This window comes from Epinephelus fuscoguttatus, linkage group LG22 (assembly GCF_011397635.1).
Source record: "Epinephelus fuscoguttatus linkage group LG22, E.fuscoguttatus.final_Chr_v1".
Classification (NCBI taxonomy): Eukaryota; Metazoa; Chordata; class Actinopteri; order Perciformes; family Serranidae; genus Epinephelus; species Epinephelus fuscoguttatus.
Genome location: NC_064773.1, coordinates 23,314,604 through 23,339,413, shown reverse-complemented (window position 1 = coordinate 23,339,413; position 24,810 = coordinate 23,314,604). Strand labels below are relative to the sequence as shown.

General features: G+C 40.4%; 1 protein-coding gene across 2 annotated transcripts in view; it reads right to left on the bottom strand.

The window, feature by feature from the left end:
• Window positions 1–512: 512 nt before the first annotated feature.
• tafa5a (TAFA chemokine like family member 5a) overlaps window positions 513–24,810 on the bottom strand; it is a 250,110-nt gene continuing 225,812 nt past the window's right edge. The window contains exons 3-5 of one of the 2 annotated variants that reach the window (XM_049567333.1): window positions 22,961–23,088; window positions 9,652–9,874; window positions 513–2,311 (exon numbers count right to left, since the gene is read on the bottom strand). In XM_049567333.1, the coding sequence (XP_049423290.1) occupies window positions 9,866–9,874; window positions 22,961–23,088 (137 nt within the window). In that variant the 3' untranslated portion in view covers window positions 513–2,311; window positions 9,652–9,865. The remainder of the gene's footprint in view (window positions 2,312–9,651; window positions 9,875–22,960; window positions 23,089–24,810) is intronic. The other variant, XM_049567335.1, reaches the window with a different exon arrangement.

Sequence of the window (24,810 nt, the reverse complement as noted above, 5' to 3'; positions counted from 1 at the left end):
TGTTGAACTATGTTCGGCTCAAAACCAGTACCAGGCCTTTTAATGTTGCTTCCCTCCAGGAAAATAGAATTGCATGAATCAGTCTTGGTATGTGACCTGATTACGATGGTTTCATAATACAGTTTTGGTGTAGGTTTTTTTTTTTTTTTCCCCAAAAGGTTCACAGAGCAGAATTATGGCTATAAATAACCCTAAAAAAGATAACCAGATAACTTTGCCATTTTTTTAACAGATGTGCAAAATTGGTTGAGATGTCCATTTATGTTAAAGGTGCAAAAACAGCCTTTTACTGCTGTATATTTGGCTTTATTTTATGAAAATGATTGAGGAAAGACAAATCATCATACTGTAACTATTTAGGTGATACTACTTGAAATGATTTAATAGAAATGATTAACTTTAAATGGACATCTCAGCAGTTTGGTAGAGGCTCAGGGTTAAAAACAACAACAACAAAATAAAATCAGTGCTTTTTAACCTTTACTCACTAGTGCAGCTAAGGAATAACCTTGATTAAGTGCTGATTGAGGAGCCCCATGTATATTTTCCTCTGTTCTTCTAAGAACTTCGAGCCAGAAATAATCTAGTCATATACCCACCTGATCACCTGGGAAAGAAAAAGAAACTTTCACTTCCAGTCACTTTCCTTTGTGACAGAACACATACAGTCATTAAAAGTAAAACCAGAATGAGATCATTTGATTTTTCCTCTGATGACCTTGAACACCAAGACCATCTCAATTTGCAGGGGACGCTTCTTTTCATGTATTTAATTTATTCTTAAAATATTTCATGATAAAAAATGTATGTAAATGACTCTAATACTTTTGCGATGCTTCCTCGGCTTTCTCTTTCTCTCTCCATGTTGTACTCGTCGCCAGCAGAGAGAGGCCACATTTGTGCGAGAACAAACACAAGCACAAAAATAAATTAAGAGATCAAAACCCATAGAGAGGAAATGAGTCAGTATTCCACACCGTGTACAATACAATATCATAGCAAATTAGCAGATTTCAATGGCTTCCACTGACTACCATAGATTTACAATGTTCAGTTGGCTGCAGATCAGTCCTCAATAAATTGTCACTTTCCTTATTTTTTCCATTAATGGTTCTGATAGACAGTGACTTGTAGATGACCATGAAAAGAAAGCGGCTACTGAGGTGTGAACAGAAAACCTGGGACTACGAGCCAGCAGTAATGAGAACAACAGCATTTGTTCACATCCTACTAAACTGCCATTGTGACCACATTTTAAGTCCAATAAGCTTCTCTACAAAGGTACAACATATAAAACTGTTAAATATATAACTTTTTAGGGCCTTTCAAAATACATTTAATGACATTTCTTTACTCTTTCTTGTCAGACTCAATAGCATTTATACTCTCTGTAGATATTCATCATCTCTTTGATATGATTCGCTCTCCTGATCCGTGACCAACTCGCCGATGCTTCCTGCAAACTTTCCAAACCGTAGCTACTGAAAAATGCAAATCAGATTTTTTTTTCTTTTTCTTTTTTGATACACAGTTATACGTATGTAGTACCTATATCTCCAGTTCCAAAATACAGTGGTGGGCTTAGTCTGAGAAAAAAATGTCTGGAAAGTTTAAAAGTACTCCTTTGATTGTGTACGGTACATGTGCCACCGTTAAGTTTGCGTCGGTCCACTTGTGCACCGAGTCTCTGTGGGGAGGGGGCAGTCGTAGGTTGGTGGTGACACAAACAGTTAGTTCACAAAGTCTCCCTGTGTCTTTGCCACATGGTCCACTCTGTCATAATGATCATATTTGTTGTTTTGCTCTTTGGTCTATAAAAATATGGGAGGTTTACTCCAGCAGAAGGCCTATTCACAGCAGAGAGCGCTCAGTTCGGTTTTTACGGCCTCGCAAAGTGGTCCGAGAAGCAACAGGGTCCGGTCTGTAATGATCCTTTCTTTGCTCTGGAACTCCTGCTCTAGAGGCTGGGAGAGAGATGTGAGGAAATCCCTTATTCAAATCAGTTAGCAGTTTCAAACACAGTACCTCCAGTCAGGCAAAAACCATTCGTGGGATTTCAAGGTGTCCGATCCTCCATGGTACGAGCAGGCGCTGCTAATTTCACAGAGCAGGCAGATAGAGTGGAGAGGAGGTGGATGCAACATTTTGACCCAACGACAGATAGCAGGAGGGAGCAGTCACAAACCCGGAGGGGCTGGTCACAGGAAATGGAAAGTGTTTTACAGCGAGTAGTTTGTCCAGTGTCCAGGAGAGCGCTTGCTCCCTCAAATAGTCACTCCCCGGTTTTCCGTCTCTGGCTGTGTTATGAGACCTGTGAATCAACAAGAGGAGAGCAAATATCAGGTGATTATTTTAGCGCACAGTCGTTGTCACAGTACTCTCAGCTCCTGACAAGTTAAATTACTTCGGTGGTGTATTCAAACAAAGAGCTTTTTTGTAATTCAAAAATTCTTTGTGCTGCCTTTGAACACTTTTTGAAATACAAATGAAACTAAGATCATGTCCTGTAGTCTTAGAGCTACCACAGTTGCTGCAGCACAGTAGATCTTTCCAATTCAGAAATTTGACATTTACCTTAGTCTTTGTAATTGACATTTGCATTTCCAGAATAAAAACACCTGCTCTGTCTTAATCTAAAGTGTTAATCCAGTCTTTATGCTAAATTAAGCTAAGTCGCTGAGTGCAGCATGCTTATATTAAGCATACAGACATGAGAATAGTATCAATTGTGCCATTGAACTCGACAACAAAGTGCATAAGCATATTTCCCAAAATGTCGAACAATTCCTTTTAGATTTTGCAATAGAGGTTAATCTTGCAGGTTATGTTCCTGCTCCCTTGCATGGATATTCTGTCCAAGAATATTTTGACATTTTAGGAAATACACTTAGTTGTTCTTTTTTCAAAAGTTAGATGACAGATTGATGCCACTCTTAGGTTTGTATGTTAAATGTGAAGTTAGAGTTGGTATAGTGTGCCCAAAAACAGTTATTAAACTATGCTTTATGCTGCTATATGCAATATGTATGTGATATATTTTTTTTTTTTTTTGTAAGTTCTGTGTTTTGAGCTCTCTTTGCTACAGGGCGTCCTTTAAAAAGAAAGCCCACTCCCAATGGACCTACCCTGTTAAAATAAAGGTTAAATAAATAAAATAAATAAAAATGTACATGAAAAAAAGTCATAATAGAGTATGCCATGAAATGTCAAAGTATACTATACTTTAGAAATGCAATAAAAATATAGTATGTAAAAAGTCATTGTCTTTACAAAATGTAATAGTATAGTATGCAGTCAAAATGTGCATGAAAAATGGTCATGGTCAAATACATTTTTAAAATTTCAATAGTATAGTATGCCCTCAAATGTATATAAAATGGCATAGTATAGTAAACTAAAAAAATGTACATTAAAAATATCATTATAGTGTGTATATATATATATATATATATATATATATATGTAATGCCAAAGTACAGTATGGCATAAAGTATAAAAAGTATATTAAAATGTCATTGTAAATTATGCCTTAAAAATTAAAATAAAAAATGTCATAGTAAAGTATGCCATAAAAATGTATTTAAAAATCCCATAGTATAGTAATGCTATTAAATGTATATAAAATGTCATAATATACAATAAAATGTATATAAAAAGCTATAGTATACAATGCTATATAAAAATGGATACAAAAAATGTCATAACAATGCCGTTTTATAGCATGGCATAAATGCAATCATGCAAACGGTATAGTATGCCATTAAAACAGAAGAAAAGTCATTGTATGTCATAAAAATGTAATTAAAAAAATAAATAAATCATAGAATAGTATGCCATAAAAATAATCATAAAAATGCCATTGAGTAGTATGTCATGAAAATGCCATGAAAGAAGTCATAGTATAGTATGCCATAAAAGTTTGTATAAAAATGTCATCGTAACGTATGCTATGCCATAAAATGTACATAAAATATCATCTTGTCTGCCATGAAAATCTATATTTAAACAATGCCATAAAAAGATTTATTGAAACGTTATAAAGACGTGTGCCATTAAAGTATCGTAAAGTACAATATTAAAATGTTATTTGAGAGTCAAGGTATAGTTTGCCATCAAAATGTCCTACCAAAGTCAAAAGTTAGTATAGTCAGCTTTGGCCAGTGTAAAAACTCGACACAGGTAAACAGCCAACTGAAGGTAACAAAATCTGCCCACCAATACCTAAAGCTCACAGGTTGTATCTTCTTTAGCATGCAGCATGCAGCCCTTAACTGTCTTTATGCTAAGCTAACAGGCTGCTGGCTGTAGCTCCATGCAGACAGATATTATAATATTATAATAGTATCAATCTTTTCATCTAATTCTTGGTAAGAAAGCAAATAAGCATCATAAAACAAAATGTTTATTCTTTGGAAAAAAAAATAATAAATTGAGGAGAGAACCATTTCACACTCTGAGTCGCTATACGCCTTTTGTATACCCATTGCTCCATACACAATGAAGGTGTTAATTACAACACTCTGGTAGAATTGTATAAATAAAAACTCGACAGCTTCCTTTCTGTCAAATCAAGCGTTTTGCCAGTCAAATATTTAGAATTCTTCAGCGGGTGTAACCCAACAACAAAGCGAGTCTTGCAGTGCGGAGACTGAGAAACAATAAATCTACCAACAGAAAGACAAATCTGGAAGCCTCCTCACCATCTGGCTCCCGCCAGTCACACAGCCAACATGATAGAGGCGCCGATGCCTTCCAAGACTGCTGAAGTTTAATTCATAATAATGAACTCTTGATGATTTTACAGGGTGCAAATTGCCATGAAAGGGGCAGGTGTTGGGATTGAGTACTAGCATGTATCACAGATGACAGTGTCTGATGCTGTGGGAATAATAAACATCTCAATGAGCTCGTGGCTTAATAGAGATAATGTCATGGCTTTGTTGGTGCTGGGCATGAAATGACCCAGAGGTATAACAGCTTAAAGCAGGGCCGTGACTGTGCTAAGTGCTCGGCTGTGACCGCTGCCCAAACAGGTGTTTAATCCCAGTGTAACACACCTTCCTATTTTAGCACCTCCTAGTGGGCACACTGAGATTACAGTGACGCTGAATGGTCAAGGAGCAACAGATAAAATGGAATGGAATGGAATGGAAGTTCCTTAAAAGGAACTTGATGCAAATGAATTTAAATAGATGCCAAGACATAGGCAGTCTTGTTTTTATGGAATTCGGTGTCTACCATGGTGATTTTCTTACATTCTCTCTATGTTCCTCTCCCTTTTTCTCACAACCACACTGTGGCAAATGGTTCCTCATAAATCTCACACACAAATCTCATCTCAGGGAAATGCAAGCCTTCTATTAAAAAGAGGAAAGAATGTCAGATGAATATGAGATGAATTTGCCCTATGAATAAAATTCACAGACCCTAGGTGATTATTACCTCAGGTTTATCAGGAAACGACCATATTACTCTATTTTATATCTTATAAGCGTGAGAAATATTTTACATTCTTGCGCCAGGGGAATGCAGAGACGAGGGGAATGTGATGCAGAGCCTGTCTGGCTATAGAACACATGGACAAACTGTGAGTACAGTGGGGTCTGGCTATTCAAACAAGACCAGAGACAAAATTTGTCTTTTTCGAGTGAGACTGATAACTGCTGCAGGTGTCATAGTAACAGAAGAGGACAGAATCCATCTGTGGTAATGTCCGATTTGTGCAGACTTCTCTTGTTATAGAGCTAGCAGGCAATCCACTCAATACATATTGATATGCGCCCAGCAGCATTCAATCGAGGACAAGTAAAACATTAAACATTTGATTTCAGGGGCGTAATTCAGAGCTTCCTGTCTCCGGGCAAAGCTGCAAATGCTTTGATATATGAATGAGAATGCGTTCTTGCTGGCTTTATATGCAGTTTGCATGCGCGTGAAGGTGCATGCTGGCACATCTGTCGGAGCTAAAGATAATTATACACAATACATATGGAGCTGCTCTCCAGCTGGGAGTTAAAGCAAATGCACCCAAACACACGGCCCCGGCTTGACATTTCCTCTCTGCGTGAACTCTCGCTGACTCCCTTCAAAATGTCACAGCGCTGGGACCCACAGCGAACGTGTGAATGGGCACGCATGAGGGGAAATTGATCTGTTTGTCTCTCCTAACTCTTTATTGGGATGCTGATGGATGTGAATAATGTAGAATCTCAGGAGTGTGTTGATTAATTGATGTATGATTGATCGGATGGATGACTATGTACACTGGCTGCAAGCTGCGTGTGAGCGTAGTCATGTTCCAGGGTCCTATGTCCCTCAGCTCAATATCCTCTTGATATGACGCATTAAAGAGAGCTTTCAAGGGTTTTTTGTTCTCAGCAATGTTTCTCTCTAGGTCAAATGTTCAGTGTATGTTTCCATGGGTCCATATATTAAAATAACCCACATACAGCTCGGAGCCTACTGATGTTATTCTCCCTGAAACCTGCATCCTCAAATTTGTGAGCAAGACAGTTTTCTTCACTTTAGACATTGCTAATTCCAAAGTGGCTAAATTGATTTGTAGCACCTGAACTATATCTGGAATGTCCTTTTGATCTTTTGCAATTGTAACCGCAAAGCTAGCCTTGACCAGTCTCTTAAAATGTTAGTGTATAACAGGAGCATTGAACCCTGGGAACAAAGGAACATTGGACCTTGGTTACATGGGACCCTGGGACCCTTGGAACAATGGACCCTTGGGACATTGGAATATAGGACACTGGAAACATTGGACTGTAGTTACATAGGACCCTGAGGACATTGGACCTTAGGAACACAGGATCCTGTATGGGACCCTGGAAACATTCGACCTTCGGAACACAGGACACTGGTCCCTGGGAAAAATTACTCTGGTTACATAGGATACCTCAGCTTGGCCACACACTGATGAGGGCTAGGTTGTGCCAGAACCTAGACTAGAATAAAAACTTGTCTGCTCATTGGTCATTCTGAAGTGCTTGCTTACGCATCAGCTACTTGTTTCTAACACTTGTTCCTGCCCTTGCTGTGTAATGTTAAGCCTCACGCAAGCAAGCACGCTTCCTTCTGGATTGGAGCGCACAAGCAGCACAATGGCCCGCTGAATGAATATTCATTAGATAACTTGTAGGTTAGGAATGATCCACAGGTTAATATGGGATGGGAAATCGCTCATTACATGCTGTGAAGTCGGATAATGCCTGAAGCAGATGCCGAGATCAAAATACACGAACATGTATGCACGGGCCTCCAGACACTCAGTCCCATTCCACATTAAGAGTGAGTTCAAAGCTATCTGGGGTGTTATGTCATTATCAACCCTTTCATACTGCATTTCTTCAGAACATCAAAGCAAACACAGTTCACTATCTGCATTCTACAATATGATCAGAACTATAATGCTCAAGAGGGAATATTAGAACAGATTTAACATCCCACTCCGACTAGAAGGGGATAGCTAAATGTCATTGATTTGTTTTACATACAAACAGCTTGAATGTTCCTCCATGTCCCTGAAATACACTGTCATGTTTAGATTATATCTGTTTATGCAATGTAAGCTACTTTACTGCATGCAACTGCTTTAGATTGGATGATTGCAGGAGATATGGTATTGTTTCCCTTTCTAGAGCACATTATGGGATCAAATGTTGAAATCCAATCTTAGATAGCCTTCTCCTTTAGTAAATAGACAATAATCTTCTATAGGATGCACTGTGAGAGGATCTGAGTTCACTGCATGCATCCATCCTGGGTCTATTTATAGTTTCAAATCTACTGAAGACTTGCTGTCTGGCCTGAAAAGCAGCCGGATCAGGTTTTTTTTTTTTTTTTCTTTTCTCGAAAGCGAATCATAACATGAGCCATAAATGCTGACAACACTGACCGACAGAAGAGCCTGGTTTTTAGAAACTCTATGAGGCCGGGCATTTTTATGACTTTGGCCTCATCCCTTTTATTGCACTGTGAGCTAAATTTACTACATGGCCACTCTCTGTTTCCCAATCACATGCATTAATATCTGTCTGGCGCCTTGTTTTATTCCAGTGCACAGACGCCATGTGACATAATACTTTAAAGACAATATACAAGGCGTGCCAATAAAGCAGAGCAAAAACAAGCCGCAAAATAAACCGATGGGTTTTACTGGTATTGCTGCACACATGGATTTTTCTGTGGTTAAACACACACTGGGGAACCAGTGAGCTTATGGAAAAATGAGTAAGCCAAATAAAAGCATCAACAACAAGCAGATGGTTGTTTAAATTGTATCTGGATTTATGTGTGTGCTTACGTGTGTCCGCACTTCCTGTTTTTTGCACGTTCTGCTAAAGCTGGAGGCTTCTGCTCTAATAAAACTAATTATAGTTTTACGGGCACTGTTCTGTGGATATAATGATTTTCATCGGATTCTGAAAAAATAAAAACTACCAGAGGGACGAAACTCAATTACCCACTTTATCAACCCCCACACGTAAGGAAAATCGATTTTGGACAAACTGTTTATGTGCAGTGAAAGTGATGAGATGACCATCAGGATATATGGTCAGTTTTACTTTTGTTTTTTTTTTTAAAAAATACATATTTTTCCTGTTACCTATAGAGCTATTTCTCAATCTAGGTTATTTGGCGTGAGTTGCCAAGTATTAGAGACACTGGCTGTAGAGATGTCTGCCTTCTCTCGAACATAATGGAACTAGATGGCACTCAGCTTGTGGTGCTCAAAGTGCAAAAAAAAAAAAAAAAAAAAAAAAACATTTGAAAAACTCAACAGCAATGTCTCTTTCCAGAAATCATCATTTGGTTTCTCAAGATAGTCCACAGACTTTGTTGTGAGCAGCTGTGTGTAGGAACTTTATACCACACTACACTCGGCAACCGTATCACCACACTGAAGGAAGCGTGCATCCACTAATTGATGAGAGGCTCATGCTGATGACAGTCCTGAACATTAGCTGGCTCAGCTGTGTTAGGTGAGCTAGCAGTACATGCAAACTTCCTTCTGCGCTTTGATGCAGCTGGCAGATTTAGTTTGGTAGAAAGAAAATAGTTCTTATAGTCTTACTTGAAATGGCAAAATATCGGTGAAGATTCTTAGTCATCCAGATCATGGTAATGGTAAGTGCTGTATCGTAGGCAACTGGACTTCATCTCTCATCCAAGAAGCTTCTTCAGTTCTGAAAAACTCAGTTCTTCTTCAGCACTCTAAACTGAAGAAGCTTCTTGGATAAGGGGCGAAACGTCTTCAAGAAACACAAGCAAGTCCAGTTGCCTACAATATAGCACTTAAGGTTCTTACTTGAAACTGCTTGCAAAAAGGTTTTTGGATTATCTTGAGTAACTGGGTCATGATTTTTGGAAAGAGACATTGTATTGTAAATGTATTCATTTGGCACTTTGAGCACCACAAGTCGAGTGCCATCTACTTCCATTATATGACAGGGAAGCCAGATACGGCTGATATCGCCAACACTTGGCAACTCACATCAAAACAATCTAGACTGATAAATAGCACTGCAGTTCACCACTTTTGCAGTGAATTGCATCTTTAAGATAAACAATTAGCTTCACTTTAAGAGCTTCAGTCACAAGGACTGAATCCTTAAGGATTTAAGGGGCTTTCTGTTGTACCTTGCTGCCTCCATGAGGCCCTTGGTGCTCTGTAGCTGCTTATGTTGCTTCCTGCCTTTGCGGGACCAGGGTTTGGGTGGAGTTGTTGTGATGTTGGTGGTGGTGGTGGTGGTGGTGGTTGTAGGGTGGTGTTGGCAGATGGTTTTTGGCTGTCTGTCAAGGGGTCATCAATGCTCTCCATAGTGCAAGAGTGTCGAGGGGGACTCTTGTCGCGTCATAGAGCCTGGGGGAAGAGAGGGAGAGGGGAAGGCGGTATGGTTATCAAGCTCATTATGAGGATGCAGTGTTTTATTTTTAATGTTTTTCTTTTTTTTCCAGATTTAGACACAGACACAGCACCATCACCATCACCACCATTATCAGTTTGTCTCACTAAGGTGTCTTGATAATGTGTCTGCTTGGCTTTTTACAAACTGAATGAGCTGTTCTGTGGATATTAAATATAGAAGTGTGGGAGTAAAGCAGGGTCTGATTCTGTGTGAGCCCACACTGAAGAAAAACACAAAGATGTCTTGTGTTTTTCCTGTGATTTTTTTTAATCATCAGATTTGTTAAGCAATAAAGTGAAATAAATTGGCAATTAGATAAATCATTAACTAATTCTGTGTGCTTTGAAGTCGTGTTATTTTCTATACTCCTTTATATATTTATTTTGCATCATAATCTTGTAAGCATGCCTTATTTTAGCATTATCTTCCCCCTTCATCTCTAATGGCCCATCCCTTTGGTCCAGACTAAAATATCTCAACAACTACTGGATGGATTGGCACAAAATCTTGTACAGACATTCATGGTTTCCAGATGATGAACCCTCATAGTTTTAGTTATCCCTTGACTGTTCCTCTAGTGCCACCATAAAGTAAATGTCAACATTCACCTACAAAATGACACTCTGATCAGCCCCCGCTCGCTTTGTGTCAAATGCTAATTGGCACATTTTTTACATGCGAACATGCAAAACTAGGATAATCAGCATGGTAAACATCATACTTTCCAAGCATGTTAGCACTGCAGATGTGCTTGCTTACTGAGCCACACCCAGCTCAAGACACTGCTGTGCAAAAGTAAAGCTCATAAGTGTATTAGTGGCTATCAACAGGACCCAAAATGCCTGTTGGTCCTGCCCTTGACTCCTTGCTTGGCCCATAAGCTTCACACTATGATGACAACACAGATTTTTAAATCCATTTTCTTGGCTTGTGGATAGTTTCAGAAATATAAAACCTCAGTGGATCAAAAAATCAGAATAGAAAAGTCGTAACTGAATGAACTTGTTTGCAGTTCAAGGTGTTCTGTCAACAGTTAGAGAGATGTCTCTTTTATAATAGCGGTCCATGAGGAAAATGTTTTTTGGGCTGCAGGGAATTTTTTTTTTTTTTTTTTTATTGCTACAATACCCAGGTGGCCACAGGGAAATACTGGAAGCAAGGCTGAGCTGTGTTCCTGTGGGCCTGGTATAGCCTTACAAAGCTGCTCACATGGCTGCAGACTCTTATTATGTTTTTAATTAGCATCACTGTCTAGTGTTAAGCTAAAAAATATCATATTTCTAATTTTTCCTCATATAAAGAATTCAATTTAACTCTATGGCTTGACATCAGACAAAAAACACCAAATATATATAATATCTGGAAAAATGCATTGTTACAAAGCTAAAAACAGTATTCTGTATTTACTCTTGTGTCCTTGTACTTGTGCATTTGTTGTTGCCTGCTTGTTAAAAGAAACCTGCAGCTCCTCTAACTTGCAGTTTGAGCACAAGCCGGCCATCACTCCTGGCGTTATTATGAAATCAATTACCTATTTTAGCCAAATGGAAATAGCAGGAATTCTGAAACTGGGCAGTGTAATACAGATAGGGTGCTGTAGCAGATGCTTTAGCTTTAAACAACGCTGCTTACTGATCAATCCCACAAACTCCGAGGCTGTTAATTACAACTTAAAAGGCAGACTCTTGTTTTCGTCTGTCCCTCTCTCTTGCTAACAGTCCCAATATCTCTTCCAAAATGGAGGATTTGATATTTTCCAAGCCGAGACAATGTGCTGACTTTGCTCCCTCTAGCTGGCAGACACAGTTAATGGTTAGCAGCAACAGGGTCTCTTTTTCTTCCCCCCCTTTTCTCTTGGCCTGTCTGGGGTGGCCAAGCAGCTGTCTTCTTAGTGGTGATTCTGTTCAACCCACTGCTGGATGTGTCTAGAGGGCCCAGAGGGATCAATTACCAAGGCCGGTACCGACCCACAACCACAGGGGGGGTAGGGGCATGGTGATGGTGAGGCTTTGGGGGATCCCATCAGGCCCATACTGAACCGGATCCACAGAGAGACGGAGAGGAAGAAACCGAGAGGAAGTGATGGGAGGAGGGGTGGGAGGCCCTCAGCACTTGCTTACAAACCCCAATCGAAAGAGCTTTTTCATACTCTGCCGAACACACGCTGTCATCTGCAGATGTATAAATGCGTAAATACTGTGGGAGCTTACAGGGAGACTCAGACTGGCCCAGGGATTGTCATGTGTATACTGCACCCTTTGTAGAAAACGGCTGTTTGTGTGGGGATAAAAAGAGCCTTTATCTCTATGCATACAACGTACATACAGATCATATACTCACAAAGCACCTCCAGAGAGTATAAAATATGCATATACACAAGCTCGCAGTATCAAACATTGGACTTATGCTCATACATTTGTCCTTATCCTTACTCTTCTCCTACAAAGTCTTGATTACAGTAATCACAGTCTTTCTCTCAGGAGGTGCACATTCTGTTCAGAGCGCTCTGTTCACAGCCTAACTAGCCCAATCAGGACCGACCTAATGGAACGTATGATAAAGACCTAGTTATACATTTAAGGCTCTTTAGTCGTTTCAATAGTTCCTTTTTCTTCATTTTGAGTCACTGTTTCCTACAATGTCTGAAAATGATGTGTGCTACATGTGAAAAGTACAGCTCTCAACAAGACTAGTAGATGCATTCAACAATAGACTTAGAAAAAAGAAAAAAATTCATATCTTGATATTTACAGGCTGTCTTGCGATACACGATATGTATCTCTGTATTTTTTTTCAAAATGGACTACATGTTTTCAGTTGCAAGTTAAAGCCACCTTCGAGATGTTAGCAGCCTGTGATCAAAATAAAATGCAAAGACAGGGATTGTTTCCCCTGTTTAAAAGAAATATACAGCTGCACAACATGTTTATTAAAATGATTTAACTTTTTGCACATAGCACTGGAGCTACAGAGGTTTAAAGGTTTGCAGCACAGGACACAAAACTATAACATGAGTATAAAAGTATCAAGTAGTATGTGTGCTACTGCGGTCATTTTATGCATCTCACAGACTGACTGTACGTAGCACGTGTAACATATAGACCAATGTTGCACTGTAGACTTAGGGCCTGTCCCAGTACCCCCCCTTAGCCGTACTCCTTGGCCCTACCCCTAGATTTGTGCGTTCCCGTGAGAGTTAGGGGTGTCCCAATTCCTTTTTGGGTGTAGGGGGCATAACGAGGGGTAGTGGGTATGAAACTAACCCTTCGGAGTGAGGGATTTCAGATGCTGACTTGCCAGCGAGGGGTAGACGTCGCCATGGCTACCACCGAGCAAGAGACGGGGAAAAAAGTTTTTATTGCTATTCACGATGTCTGGATTGGAGTTGACAGAAAGCTAGCCAGCTAGCTAACGTTACCGTTGTCAGGTTGCTTGTTAGCTAGCTCGCACCATCTTGTGTCTGTCACCTGTCCTGTTCTGCAAAATTTTTGGATTTTTCACATTATGACAACACGGCAGCTAGTATAACTATGCTGCCTCGTAACGTTAGGTGGTTAGCCAGCTAGCAGAAGTCCCCTGTCGTACATATCATTTCGTCATCTGTCGTTCATCAAATGAAGCATGATGAATACAGCAAACAAAATCGGTAGGATGAACTCAACCGGAGACTCCATTGTAGATGCCGGTTGGAAATGTAGATTGCTCATGACTTCCTGTTTAAAATAGTTACATATGCGTGAACGTAACCGACATGGTGACGTAGTGAGTGGTGTCCAAATTCCTAGGGAAAGATTTCAACCCCTACCCCCCATTGCTTCATTTCGAGGGCCAAGGGGTAGTGGGCAAGGGCTAGGGTAGGGCCAAGAGCTAAGGGGTAGTGGACAAGGGGGGGTATTGGGATTGGGCCTAATTAACAACAGTGTTGCCTAAATTTATTTCTTGCTCGAAAATATATAGATATATCGTACATAGTGGTAATATTGCCTGGCCCTAGGGTGCAGGGGACATATACCTCTCAGTATATAGGTAATGTGCATTTGTCCCAACCAATAAAACATTAAAGTAGCCAGACTTTTATTCTGATGACATAAAAGACATTTCCTCCACAAATTGATGCATAATATATAGATAACATATAGATAATTTGAAAACCTTGGCTACAGCATGTATATTAGACGCCATGCCAACAGCATGGCATCAGCAGGAAAAAAAATATCTTGACAGTTCTTTCCTGCAGTTGGAGTCTGTGCAATTATAACTTAGTGAGAGAAAAAAAACTTCTTTTGAAAGGAGTTAACCAGCACTGAAAGGCTCAACAACAGGAGCCACTGTTGATGTGCACCGGCTGACTTAATTGATGTTTTACGATGCTGTACATCTGACTGGCCCAAATCTCTTTGTCTGTCTTTCACTCACACTGCTCTTTTCTTCCCTCACACTGCTTTCTCTGCCTCCTTTTTTTTTTTAAATAGTTCGTCTTATCGGGCTGTCACAAAAGCCGCCAAGATAACCCGAGGTGATTTCGTTTTCTCCTCTAATGGCGCACTCCCTCTGCCTCTTTCTCGCCGAGCTCCCTGCGTCGGCACATGCAGGGAGAGATAGCTCCTTGCACCGTTTCATCTGCCAGTCTAAAATGGTGGAGGGCACAATGCAGAGCATCCTCCTCTCTGGAGGGAGACGGCAGTAAGCCTTTCACTGAGAGACGGAGGTATAGGAGATGACTGCTGAGACTACATATCGCTTTGCCAAAAGAGAGTGCTTTGGCAAGGCAGCAAAGGCAGCATTTGACTGTCGTAACTGTGTGATAAAATGTAAATTCAAATCATTTAGTGTCATGGAGGGAGGAAAGTGTAATGGGTGTGGGGAATTAACCCCTAGTTGCTGTGTAAAAGTGTTGAGTTTTCCAGGGATCATGGCATATGGTGTCATCGAGATGCTGCGACTCTTTCAACACTGACATGAATTAGTTCATCCAACATGCAAGTGTTGCACCAGAGATCGTAAACCAGCACAGTATCTTACTTTTTATCTCAAGTTGTTTGCACTTCAAATTATTTTGCGGCTTTGGCACCAGAGAAAACTGAAAGTCGATGTCATACAAATCAGTTTTCAAGTCTTCTTAACTTCCAATTTATGACAGATTATACATTCAGTCCAAACGACAACTGCCCTACCTGTCCCTCTAAGTTTGTTTTGCTTGCGTTCAGTTCTAGGGTGGCATACATGCACTTTTGCCACTGGAAATTTGGTGTGTTTTTAGAAACGATATTTATTCAGTTTCACACAGAAGTAAACAGCAGCAGGCTTCTCATTTCTGGCCAATGATCATAATTTTGTCAGCTGATTTCATAAGTTTTAGTTTTAGCGTGAGCTAATTAAAACATTAAAACTATGAGTTGTCTAAAACAGTGGTTCCCAACCTTCTTTCATGCCAAGGACCCATAAAGGATACAAATCAGCTCATGGATGCCCATTTGATTGAGATTTTCCTTCGGGGACTTTAATCTTACACAATTTTTGTTGTTAAACATACCCATAAAACTAGTAATAATAATAATAAAATTAATGGGTTTTATTTCTAGGCGCCTTTCAAAGCACTCAAGGACACCTTACAAGATGCAGTTCAAAAACAAGCAGCAATGTGTCCATAAAATCTTCCGTAATACACAATAAAGGTTAATAAAATAATTAGACAAAAATCATAGTTATAAATATGCAAAAGTGTAAGTCTCAATATGTGTGTCACCGTTAAATCAGACCAAATATTTTCAGGCGGGATTGGCTCTAGAACCCATGGTGGTCAGGCGGGCAGATGGTGATGTGAGCTGGACTGCAGAAGATGATCTGAGAGTTTGGGAGGGTGTATAGATATGAAGGAGTTCTCATTTATAAAGCAGCGTGTAGGATCCATATTATCAATGTACATACAGACAAAAGCCAAAATTGGCGTGCGCCGAAAAATATTCGACAATTTCTACAATCAGGCTTCCACCTCACCATCTCCATCGCCAATTCCCCGCCTCCCAAATGTTCGTAATCATGGGTCAAAGTCGCTTCCATCAAGTCTGCTTTCATAGATCACAACTTTTGCATGGTAAGTGGTGTACACTACTTCCAGGCCTCGTACACAACGTTTATCAATGAGACAACAGAATTCTACAGTTGTCAACTACAGTTAAAGAGATGAACATGGAGGAAGTGAAACCTGCGATCAGAATATTCAGTCTTATGACTCTCACTTACACTGGGCTCACTTTTTAAAAATATTTCGATTTTGATTTAATGAAAATAAACTATTCCCGAATTTTTGGGGGGGACCACTGACCACTGATTGAGAACCACTGGTCGAAAACAATGTTTTTCTGTACTGTATGTATATATATATACATACAGTACAGGCCAAAAGTTTGGACACACCTTCTCATTCAATGCGTGTGTATATATATATATATATATATATATATATATATATATATATGGGTCACATCGCTGAAAAACTTTGAGAAGCACTGGTCTAAAAATACCATCTTTTATCTTTTTGTCTTACCAGCTAACTCATTTTAAACAGGAACCTTGTAAAGGTTAATTACCCACAAGTACAGTATGATGTAGCCTGACATCACTGACTGAAGCTCTAAAGCTACATGTCACAGGCAAATGATCCAAGTAGAAGCTTTGTCTGTCTAGTTTAGAGCTAATTTGCAGTAGTATTACGACACGATACCACTAATAAAAATGCATGATCAGAAGGCTTTCCATATATTTTGCCTCATCTTTAAAAAAGAAAAGGGACCTAGTCAGGGTGGGCTTTAGTGAATGGTCAATGGCCACAACACTTGAACATTTGGTTACATCAGTTACGTTGAGACAGATCTCTCAGGCCAGTATTTCTCTTAGTGATTATTAATCATCTTTATGCCCATATGGGTTGCCATAAAGCACGCTTTTTGGCAGACATCCGCTTTTATGTACTCAGGTAAAACAAGAAAAGAAAATAAAGTGGTTACTGATGGACATGCAGTTGAGTGTCCATGTGCATTTTATTGTTCCATTAATACAGTTAAGTGAACCCAAGGAGCTCATTTATAGTCTCGGAGCTTGATATGGTTCATCTGAGGGATTCCATTTTCTGTTAGGTCAACTCTTTAGAGGAGAAACTTGTATTGCCGAGACTCTTGATGCTGAAATAAATTAAGTGCCGCGGCTTCACAAGTGCACCTCCGTTTGATATGTGTCCTTTTCAGCCGCCCTGCTAATAAAAGTAACCTCGCTCAAAACATCACTGTCAACAATAAGCAATGTACATATCAATCTTCATATGTTTCTACTGGAGTCAGCCAGTGAAAAAATCCATATTGTGTTTTTTATTGGCAGGTACAACGTGTACTCTACAAAGCAGGGTCAGACTAAGATAAATGCATGGCGAGGGGAAAGGAGAGGAGGAAAGTAAAAGTGAGAGACGGGGAGGAGGTAAATGTGAAAAAACAGAGCGCGAAAGTGAAAAAGACGGAGGAGTCAAACAGGGAGAAAACAAGTATGTGAGGAAGTTATTTTTACAACAGAAGCACATGAAATGGTGGCCGCTGAGAGGCTGAGGGAAAACGCACAGCATATATCTAATCCGCCTTGCCACTCATACCGAGCAACGTTGCAGGGTAAAGGTAGAGGAGAGGTCAGCGGTGCCATCCTGAACAACAATCTCCCTCTGTTTGACAGAGAAAACACAAACTCTCAAACATTTGACCAATACACGCAAACCGCCTCCTGACATTTGTCCAAAATAGCCCTTTATGGGGCTATGGGGCTGAGTCAGATTGACTTGGCTTAGTCAAATGCCCCGAGGGACATGTCTGTTTGTCTGCATTGATGTTTTCGCACAAACACCTGACGGACAGGTCAGACATGCTCAGTGGACTGTGCACAGCCCAGCGGTCATCCTAAGGCGATATTGGGGCCGCAGTTTGGGTTTAACCTTGAAAAGCCTTAGGGAAGCGGCCATTTGTTCAAAGTTAACCAGAGGGAGGCTGAGGAGTAAATTGTTTGTTTTTCGTTTTGCCCGTCATTCTCCCTTGGGTCAGCAGATAACAAGAGGTTTATGTAATTTTTCCCTTTGGAGATTCGGCCTTAACCTTTAATGCATTTTAGGCAATTTTTGGTTACATGCATGGTTATGAAGTAAAAATCTTCCAGACGTTTCCTCAACTCGCCAGAGATGAAAGGGAGCGGTCGCATTAGGCCAGTTCATCCATCACATGAATGAATACTTTCAGATGAATTTTAAACAATGACCCCGAGTCTGCTTGTTGCCAGATATTAGAATCCTTGACAGTGAAAGCTGCTTAAACACGCACTCACACACACACTCATGCGCGCGGACAGGCACAGATGAGTGCACATAGCTGTCCAGCCATTTGACGAGCTGTCACCAAGCTTAAAGTAGCCAATGAAGCAAGCAAGAAATACCTGTCACGTCTCACATATTGTCAGCGTAAGCTGGTGAGAGGTACATTGACTGACGTCCTAAGCAGGATATGAAATGTGCATGTAGGCCAAAGCGTACAGGGCCACCGTTTGCAGCAAAGCAGGGACTCATATTCAAAACTATGAATGTATAAACAGTAGAGAACAGCAGTAAGAGCATGTTAACATACATGTAAGAATGCACATGCATCTATTAGCCTACAAATGACTGCCACATTTACATACTCAACCCACCCCAACACATACAAGCAGTTATATCTGCCAAATATAACAAATGGATCCAGCTATATGTTGGCTATGAGTGTGTGTGGGGGGCTATCTGCCTGCCCAGATAACAAATTACATAGTAGGTGGAACATGTCACAGCTGTCACCTCAGTCTCCACAACCAGGTATATTCAGGTTGGTGTCAGGCCGCTGAGAGACTCACACCACAGTAAGAGCACGGAGGCAGCAGCTGACTGATAACAAACCATATCATCTGGGTTCAGTGTGTGCATCTGCTGCGTGTTTGTATTTGTGTGTGTTTGTCTTTCAGCAGGAAGGCATAAACAAGTTAGTCAGCTGATGACTAAATCATGACAGATGCATTAATGATGCCCCACCGGTCCTCAGTGTTCACCCATTGACATTCACAGATAGGGCAGCTGTGTTGTGTGTGTGTGTGTGTTGTGTAACACGTTTCTCAACCGAGACCTCTTTAATTGCTACAGTATAGACTGCGCATGCATACAGGCGGGAGAGCAACAGTGTTTACGTCTCTTGTAAAGCAGTAGGAGGATGTAAGGGGGTTTGAAGGTGTGTGTGTGTGTGTGTGTGTGTGTGTGTGTGTGTGTGTGTTGGGGTTGAAGTGGAGAGGAGGAGGCTGGGAGAGCTGGAGATAGGGTTTGAAGGACGGGCGGTTGAATGGATGGGCGGCATCTTAGTGAATACAAGTGGTGGCTCCCCATCTGCTGCCATCATTAACATTAAGAGCGTCCCTAATTCAAGCTAATTGCTGGTGACGAGGAAGTAAACAAACTGCGTACGGTTTGAGGAGATGAGCTGGAGACGAGGAGGGCGGGAGGGGAACATTTTCGAGGGATTGTGAAGTGAATGCTCAACTGGTTTCCTTAATGCTATCAATGTACTTGTGGCTGACAGTGTGCAGGCTGGCTTTAAGTACAGTAATATGGCAGCAGTTGGAGCTGGTGCTGAAAGGTGCTAACAAAACAATGGGTATTTTTTTTGTATCACAAAAGAATCTCTTGAGGAAGTTGTTTAAAGCTGCACCAGCCAACACTTTAATACTAACAATGGGTCAAATGACTGTGTAATATAAAAAGGGTGACTCTATTGTTACCCTCATTCAATGGGGAATTTTAGCATCTTTCAGCTATTTGTTTTGGTTTACTGCCACATTGATCAGTGAAACTCACATAGAGTTCATATAAAGATGGACAACACGTCTCCACTTCCTCCCACTGTACAAAAATGAGGTCAAAATGTGGGGGCAACCATTTTGCCCTGGTGATGTCATTTAAAGATAGACTCTGTGCAATAGTGATCAGGAAGTGGAGCCACAACATTTAGTTCTGCCCCTACGAGCATCCAACCCACTGATTGTGAGCACACTGATTGGCACACACAGCTGTCAATCATGATGTCACACCTCTTTTTAGCATCAACTATATACTTACAAACAAACTTGTTAGAAAAATGAGCATGAGTAAAAAAAAAACTATTGACGTGTACTTAAATTTTTTTAGTCTAGTCACATCAGCTCTATATTGCAGCCAGCCATCAGGGGGTGATTGAGATTTTTTGGTTTTACTTTTAGGGAGTTGTCACATTGTCCGTGCAGACAGAAAGATATCAAACTGATCATCATAGGAAAACATTCAGCAGGGTTGGGTCTTGGTGGAGACCAAAAATAGAGCTAAAAGAGAGGTGAATACTGAAGAGCATTGAATGGCCGCAATCATGAATCCAAATGAATGCAGAAGTTGTACTGTGTCTGCTTTGCTGTGTATAAACAAGCAAGTGTTTGCTAACTTGTTTGCCACATCAACGTCAGATGATGATAATCAGTGAAAGCCAGCAACTGGACTCAGTGATGTCAACGTAGCAATACCTACGTACATTTACTGCCATTAGCTAACATTCACCAGCATAAGCTACTGGTTACATCAGAGCAAGTAAGACTGTAACAGCAAAACCAATTATAACCAATAATTATTGCTTATAATTATAATATTAACCAAAAAATCAAATGCAACACTTTTTTTTGCCCCATTTTTCACAGTTTGAAGTTTTTTTGTTTTGTTTTTTTTTGCTCACAAAAGACTTAGTTCTCAAATCTGTTTGCTAATTTTTTTTAAAATTAGTTTTAGTGAGCACTTCATCTTTTCTAACACAATCTATCAGGATGCAGATTAAAAAGCATGATTAGTACACAGGTGTCCCTTGGGATTGTCACAATAAAATGCCACTCTAAAATGTTTGATCACACAATAAAATGCCACAGATGTCGTAAGTTTTGATGGAGCGTGACACTGGCATGCTGACTGCAAGAATATCCACCAGAGCTGTTGCCCATTAACTTAATATTTATTTCACTACCATAAGATGTCTCCGATGTAATTTCCATGAATTTGGCACTACATCCAACCGACCTCACAGCCACAGACTACATGTAACAACATTAGCTCAGAACCTCCACATCCACATCTTCACCTGCAAGATCGTCTGAGACCAGCCACCCGAACAGCTGATGCAGCAATTGGTTTGAACAACTGAACACTCATCGTCCTCACCAGGGTCTTAACTGACAGCAGTTTGTCATCATAACCAACTTGAGTGGGCAACTGCTCACCATTAATGGGTTCTGCCACTTTGGAGAAGTGTTTGCTTCACAGATGAATCCCAGTTTACACTGTACCGGCCTTGTGCTGCCTGCATACTCACCAGAAATGTCACCCATTGAGCATGTTTGGGATACTCTGGATCAGCGTGTTCCAGTTCCTGCCAATATTCAGACACTTCACACAGCTGTTGGAGAGGAGCTGGCCAACATTCCACAGGCTGCAATTAACAACCTGATCAACTCTATGTGAAGAAGATGTGTCGCACTGCATCAGGCAAATGGCGATCATACTAGTCTCTTTGGGGTATCTGTGTGCACAGACGAATTTTTGCAGTGTTAATGCAGTGTGAATTACTAATAGATGTCTTTTAGAGTGCCCTTTAGCTGTGACCATTCCATGGCACACCTGTGCAGTAATGATGCTGTTTAATCAGCATCTTGATATGCCACACCTGTCAGGTGGATGGATTATCTTGGGTGGCTGGCCTCAGACAATCATGCAGGTGAAGACGCTGGATGTGGAGATCTTCATCAATCAATCAATCAATTTTATTTATAAAGCCCAATATCACAAATCACAATTTGCCTCACAGGGCTTTACAGCATACAACATCCCCCTGTCCTTAAGACCCTCACAGTGGATAAGGAAAAAATTCCCCCCAAAAAACCCCTTTACCCCCCGGGGAAAAAAAACGGTAGAAACCTCAGGAAGAGCAACTGAGGAGGGATCCCTCTTCCAGGACGGACAGACGTGCAATAGATGTCATACAGAACAGATCAGCATAATAAATTAACAGTAATCCGTATGACACAATGAGACAGAAAGAGAGAGAGAGAGAGAGAGAGAGAGAGAGAGAGAGAGAGAGAGCATATTTAGCATGGTTACACATTGTCTTTAGTTTTGAGGTTGGTTGGATGTAGTGCCAAATTCATGGAAATGACATTAAAGCTTGTACCATAACTTTATGGTAGTGAAATAAACACTCAATTCACGAGCAACAGCTCTGGTGGACATTCCTGCAGTCTCCTGCACACTCCATCACAACTGTGGCATTTTATTGTGTGATCACTTCATATTTTAGAGTGGCCTTTGCTGCAACAATCCCAAGGCACACCTGTGTAGTAATGACGCTGTTTAATCAGCATCTTGATATGCCACACCTGTCAGGTGGATGGATTATGTTGGGAAAGTGCAGACTAACACAGAGTTTAACAAATTTGTAACCACAGTTTGAGAGAAATGTATCTACTGAGTGCAAAAAAAAGCCTTAGATCTTTAAATTAAACCTGTGAAAATGGGAGCAAGATCCAAAAGTGTTGCATTTAAATGTTTGTTTAGTGTATAGATATGCCTGTAGATGGGAGCTTTTTGTGAGAGCCAATACTGTGTTTCTATCATCCTGTAAAATGATTCACTTTGTTAAAATGTGCCCTAAATAGTGATGTTTGGCAAGCAAAACCATTTTAATCATAAGAAATTATAAATATATATATATATATATATATATATGTGTGTGTGTGTGTGTGTGTGTGTCCTTACTTTCTGATTTACACCACATTTGATTTTCTATGCAAATGCTTCATTTACAGCTCCTCCAGCCATGTTGTTCTCAGTGCCAGTGGCGCAGTAAGTCCACTCATTTTGCACACACCCAGTGGTTTGTGAGTGGATATTGTTACCTGGGGGGGGGGGCTAAAAGAGAGCCTGAACTCACCGTGGTGGTTTTGACTCGGCCTCCGGGCTGTGTACAAGTCCAGCCAGATTTATTGACTAACAGGTCACAGCCTTCGTCCTCCAAACACGGCACCATCTCACACCACTGCTTTTTCCGAACAATACCAGCTGCAGAGAACACAGGGAAAGAGAACGAACGATTAGAGAGAGGTGAGAAAAAAAATAGCAGGAATAAACAGATGGAGAGAAATGATAGGGAGAGGTGGATGCAGAGATGTAACGATTAAAATGGAGTGAGTGGGCTGAGGGATGACAGATGGAGTAAGACAGATATGGAGAAAGATGTAACACGATGGAAAATGATAGAAAGGGGAAGATTTGAGAAATATGGTGAAATACATTTAAATGGAGTGAAAAAGATGGAGGGATGTAGAGAGGTGGATTGGAAGAGAGATAAGAAACGCAGGTGGATGAAGAGCAATGAAGTAAAGAGACAATTGGGAGATATGGGAGCAGGGGATGATGATGAGGGGAAGATAGAGAGAATCAGACAGATGGAGAGAGCTGTGATCAGTCAGGTAAATAAAATCAAACATCACAAATGATATTGAGCAAGCAAACATTTTAAACAGGATGGAATATTTTGTGGCTCCCTCCACAAGGGGCAAAATATTCTCTATTTCATATACAACTTTAAAAATCTGTGACATTTAACACAGTCCATAAGATTTCACTGGAACCTTCTTTTCAGTCTGCTCTGCTGTATTTCAGTTTCTACATTTCACAGAAAAGCCCCAGGCTTCATTGTATTACACTCATTTTTGTACTGTAGGCTTCACTCATACACAGAGGCATTAAAATAACAGTGATGAACATAGCGACAAATAAATCTTGAGTTTTCTCTGCAATGCGATCTTTCACATTTTGTCCCAAAAAGTGTCATTGCTACGACACTGTGTTGTTAAAATGTGGAGAATGCACACTGTACACCTGAGCCTGAACATCCTGAGCTTTGCTCTATTCTTAAAGATCCTTGGCCCACTGAAAAAAGCATCAGAACCAATCAGTTGGAGTTCTCAGTGCAAGGACAATGACAATACCTATTCCTGCCACTTATGAATATTGCAACTTGTATTTGTAGGAGCACATGGCCAAACTGAAAATCTGGCCCTTCTTTCTTATTGATGAGCATATGATTCTGAAGGACATGAGACCAAAACCTAACATAAATTGTCTGAGCACTGTATCCGAAATCAGTTATCAAAACATGACGTATGAAAACATAAAACCATGCAGACAATGGCATTGTCTTGTTTTGGCCAGCTGTCCACAGTAATGAGATAAATGGTTGCACAACCAAACAAAATGGGTCAAAATGTGTAGAAAACAATTTATAAAAATCAACCAGTTAGTGACACACAGCTGAGCAACCAACTGCATCATCACTTGGCAAAACTGAAAACACACTAAGTTAGCTGGCATTCAACCACACCCTAAGAAGACAGAGTCTGTGCAGCAGGATAAAAACCCTGCCTGAGACAGATGCTTCACACATGTCTCCCCCTGGTCCCTGTAATATTAGCAGTTTTTAAGGTGGACGCCCAAGATGAGTGTCACCACTTCATTATCTGACCAAACGTCTGCCCGTCTGTTCCTGAATTATGATGTTGAATAATGGCCAGAAAAGTGTTTTTACAGAACATTTTGATGTCACAGTGAAGTTGACCTTTGACCTTATGGATACAAAACGTCATCACATCATCATTATATCCTATTCGACATTTGTGTGAAATTATGTCATAATTAGCGTATGAATTCTTGTGGTCACAGTGACCTTGACCTTTTATCTACGACCAACACATTCTAATCTAATCCAAGTGGACATTTGTA